The 5,000-nt window shown below is 40.7% G+C and overlaps 1 protein-coding gene across 2 annotated transcripts in view; it reads right to left on the reverse strand.

Moving 5' to 3' along the window:
- The window catches only part of LOC143281604 (anti-sigma-I factor RsgI6-like), a 27,722-nt gene that overhangs the window by 10,989 nt on the left and 11,733 nt on the right, over window positions 1-5,000 (reverse strand). For both annotated transcript variants that reach the window (XM_076586848.1, XM_076586847.1), the window contains 2 exons: window positions 2,114-2,162; window positions 1-105 (listed from right to left, as the gene is read on the reverse strand). The exon at window positions 1-105 is cut by the window's left edge and continues 54 nt beyond it. In XM_076586848.1, the coding sequence (XP_076442963.1) occupies window positions 1-105; window positions 2,114-2,162 (154 nt within the window). The remainder of the gene's footprint in view (window positions 106-2,113; window positions 2,163-5,000) is intronic.

A 5,000-nucleotide genomic window follows, 5' to 3' on the forward strand; every position in this document is an offset into this window, starting at 1 on the left:
GAAGTGTCTGTGAATGAAGTCCCGGTACAGCCGACCGCCAGGGGAGGCGTAGGCCCATGCGTTGACTGCAGTGCCCAGTGGGAAAGACTTCCTCGTCTGGGTCACCTGTCTCACACACACACAAACACACGCGCGCGCGCACGCTTACACACGCGCGCACACAAACACACGCACGCACGCACGCATACACACACACACACATGAACACACACACACACAAACGCAGCACACACATACTTGCGCGTGCGCGCACACACACACGCACACACACACACACACACATGAACACACACACATAAACGCACACACACACACAGACACACACACACACAAATTACTCATGACATTGTTGTAGTCATCATTAGTTATTCACATATTAATGTTGAACTGTCCCGAGCCGGGGCGGGCGTGATCAGTATGATGCACGCCATTTTGTATGTAATCTGCTGTGCATGTCTTGAAATTCTCATAGTCTAAAACGTTTTTCGTGCCATACTCCTTGGCACATCCCCCCCCCCCCCCCTTCCCCCCAAAATTCCAAATCCATGCTCTGTTTCGGCTTTCTTGATTTGAAATACCCACTTCTGATAGCTATTCTTCTCTTTCAGCAGCAGCAAAAGCAACATCTCAAATGCTTGTCTACATAACCTTTGTGTTGGCGGCCTATTCAGTTTAATCCCAATATTCCATAAGCGTTTGCAAAATGATTGTTTAAACATTTGATGGGTTACCTTGCCAGTTTTGCCCAGACAATACCGTATTAGATGAAATGTTGCGAAACATCCAAAAAGCGCTGGATTATAAAGTATGTGACTTTTCTATCAATTTATTGCATGTCCCTATTATTTCTGCTGCAAAAAGCCAAGGCGGGATATTGCTGTTTTCTTGTTTCTTCTACTTTCGTGGGCTGCAGCTCCCACGTTCAATGGAATGTACGACTTGGCTTTTAAAGAATCAAGAATCAAGAAGAAGAATCAAGAATATTTTCATCCTTTGACCCCTTTTGGGGCATGGAAGACATTATTATAACAGCAACAGTATTTTACACCAAAACCAAACATGAACAATTAAAATAATATAACTATCAGAAACATAATACAAACTATATGAAACACAACATAAATGATGATAGTATTTTTCTGGTATTAAACCTCAGGATAGATCAGACTATGTTTCTCATCTTTGCAACATTACTTAAGTTTAACCAAACTGCCCTGGCTGCATGAAATAAATTACACAGAAAGCCTCTTCCGACAAGAAAAAACAAACAATTTGTATCGCAACGATCTTTTCCGAATCTTTCTTCAGCAGAATGAGTCTAAGTTGTTCTTTTTTTTTTTTTTTTTTCGTCTTTTTTTTCAAGTCCTACGTCATAACAATGCAATACGTCATTTATATGAGCCATCAAGTAAAAGCGTACGACCATTTTTACACGGCCATGTAGACCGCTATGCTTGACTCTGTTTTCGGGGATTTTCATCCTGGGTATGTTCTTGTCTCCATAACCCACCGAACGCTGACATGGGTTACATGATCTTGAACGTGCGTATTTGATCTTCTGTGTGCGTATAGTTTCAGTTTCAGTTTCAGTAGCTCAAGGAGGCGTCACTGCGTTCGGACAAATCCATATACGCTACACCACATCTGCCAAGCAGATGCCTGACCAGCAGCGTAACCCAACGCGCTCTGTCAGGCCTTGAGAAAAAAAAAGGGAAATAAATAACAGATAAATACATAAAAAAAATAACTACTACTGCTAATAATAATATGTATAAAGCGCAAAAACGTGATGAAGTCAACTATAAGCGTACAAAAACAAAAAAAAAAGAAAAAGAAAAAAAAGTAATAATGATAATAATAATAATGATAACCATAAAATAAATAAATAGATAGATAAATAAAAAAAATAAATAAAAAAGACAACAATGATGATAAATAAGCAAATAAATGTGAAAAAAATGGAGACACACATTCACACATACACACACATATGCATAACAGATAGACACTTGCAGACATTAAACTAAGAAAGAGAGAGAGAGAGAGAGAGAGAGAGAGAGAGAGAGAGAGTGAGTGTAAAGTGGCTAATATTTTGTTGTAGGCTATATCTTACCTGTATTTCCACATCGGATAGGTCGATATTCCCTACTGCCGTGGTGACACTGAAAATGTACAGACAGGACTGTATAGAGACTGTAGGGAGAACGTTGCTCAGTTCATCAGTCATACCCTCCCCCCCTTCCCTCTCTTTCTCTCCACCCCCACAACCACCTACCCCCCCACGCCCCCTTTCCCCCATTCTCTGTCTGTCTGTCTGTCTGTCTGTCTCTTTCTTTCTGAGCATGATCCTTGGAGGTAAGCTTGAGCACAAACGGAATTTTCTGGGATTAAAAACACCACCACCACCACCACCACCACCAACAACAACAAGAACAAATATCCTACTAGTTTTGCCTGTCATTATTTCAAAAGATGGTGTCTTTATGTGTGAGGCTAAAGTCTAATTATAATGGGTGTCGTCTCAAGTCGCCTATTCGCATAATTATTATAACTGGATCGCCTATTGACGATTCGCCCATTCTGATATCAGTCCTGGCTTATAAAATCATATACTATTTTCAACCTGGATAAAAAAAAAATATATTGTTATTTTCAATACCTCTTCATATTGGACTTTGGCCTTAATGAATAAATTCCAATTCCAATTCTCTCTCTCTGTCTCTGTCTCTGTCTCTGTCTCTCTCTCTCTCTCTCTTTTGGCAGGCACTTATGTTTTCATGTTTATATCAGTCCTGGCTTATATAATCATATACTATTTTCTACCTTATTTAAAAAAAAAAAAGTTATGTTCATACCTCTTCATATGGGGCTTTGGCCTTAATGAATAAATTCCCATTCCAATTCCAGTTCCAGTTGTCTCTCTCTCTCTCTCTCTCTCTCTCTCTCTCGCTTGGCACTTATGTTTATATCCTGGCTTATAAAATCATAATACACTATTTTCTTTCATGCTAAAAAAAAAAAAAAAAGAAGAAAAGAAAAAAGAGAAAAGAAAAAAAAAAGAAGATGTTGTTATGTTCATACCCCTTCATATATGAGGCTTTGGCCTTAATGAATAAATTCCAATTCAAACTCCAATTCTAGTTCCAATTCTCTCTCTCTCTCCCTCTCTTCCCCCCGCCCCTCTCTCTCTCTTCTGTTTTTTTTTTTTTTTTTTTTTTTTTTTTGTTCTCAGGAATGGGTTGGAGCTGAGTCTTTGATTGCTGAGAATGGAAAAACGTTGTTGCACACGCGAGTCACGCCCTTTCATTAAGATGACATTGTGACATTATATGTCGTGGCTTTTGCCGAGTTATGTCTGTAGGCTCGTGTAATGATTTTCACAGAGATGCTGCTATTATAACGTGCAGTCAGCATTTGTTTTATCCCCCAACAAGGACACTATAGTCTTGTTCGTGTGGCACCGACACGTCACTGTGTGTGTGTGTGTGTGTGTGTGTGTGTGTGTGTGTGTTCTCTGTTTCAGTTCAGGTCACTTTCCTCGGGAAGACGATGATAATCCTGTACGCCCCCCTCCCCCCACCCCCGGCCCTCCAGCCCGCCCCACCCAACCCCCACAACCCCCCCCCCCCACATCCCCACACCTCTCCGCCCCACACACCCTCAGCCCCGCACACCCTCTCAAACAGAAAAAAAAAAGTGTTGGTGTTCGCTTGAAACTGCCGTTACTGTTGGAAATGTGTTCTCCGAAACACACACACACACACACACACACACACACACACACACACACACACACACACACACAGAGACAAGCATAGAAACGCATGTTTGCTTTGACGCAGGTGCGCACACACATACATGCACACAAATGTACGTAACGCGCGCGCGCACACACACACACACACACACACACACACACACACACACACACACACACAAATACAACACACGGACGTGCACGCAAAAGGGCGCACATAAACGTTCACGCAAGCACACACACACACACACACACACACACACACACACACACACACACATGCACATACACGCACGTGCGCACTTACGCTCTTGCGCAGCCACTCATCAGTACTATCCCATTCAAATCTACAACACCACCAAGAAAAAAAAACATTACAAGGTGATCGATGAGAAAGAAGTAACAGAAATAGAAAGCAAGAAAAAAACAACAACAACTGTGTTACTTTATTCTGTTATTTATTGTTGATACTCTTATGCTAGGTCTGCCTGTAATGTCCTTTGTCTTGTGGTGATACAAATTCATACCTCGAGTGTAGTACATTGCCTATTTTAGATGATGAAAAAGTGCAGTATAGACACTCACATGAAGACATTTCCTACCTGTGCATACCAAGAAAGTGCCCCAAGTTTGTCTCTCTTTTTTTTCTTCCAATTTGTTTCTTTCTTTCTTTCTTTATTCATTTGTGATCACGTTTGTTTGTTTTTGTTTTTGTTTGTGTGTGTGTGTGTGTGTGTGTGTGTGTGTGTGTGTGTGTGTTTTTAATAGTGTTTTTGCTTTTTGTTTGTAACAAAGTGTATATTTAGAACATCGACGAAAAAAAATTATGTAGAGTATATACGGTACCATGTATGCCCTATGTTGTTCTTCTGTATATGTCTTTGTCTTGTTACACTTTCTTTTCCTGTTATGCATTAAGTTAATGTAATGTATTGTATTCGTACTGTTTAGTTATAATTATTAAGTTTTGTGCAATGTAAAAACAAATTGAATGAATGAAAATATGTTGAAAAAAAACCCACCCCCCAACAAAAACAAAAACAAAACAATAGGCGGAAGAGGAGGAAAAGAAGCAGGGGGCGAGGGGGAGAGGGGTGGGTGGGTGGGGGGGGGGAGAGAAGGAGAGGGAGGAGGAGGAAAACATGAAGAAGAAGATAGAGACGAAGAGAAAGAGGAGAAAGAGGGAGGGAAGGTGAAAGAGGAAGAATACAGGAAGAATACACCAAAGACTGAAGGTTCATGA

Source organism: Babylonia areolata, chromosome 4 (genome assembly GCF_041734735.1).
Source record: "Babylonia areolata isolate BAREFJ2019XMU chromosome 4, ASM4173473v1, whole genome shotgun sequence".
NCBI lineage: Eukaryota > Metazoa > Mollusca > Gastropoda > Neogastropoda > Buccinidae > Babylonia > Babylonia areolata.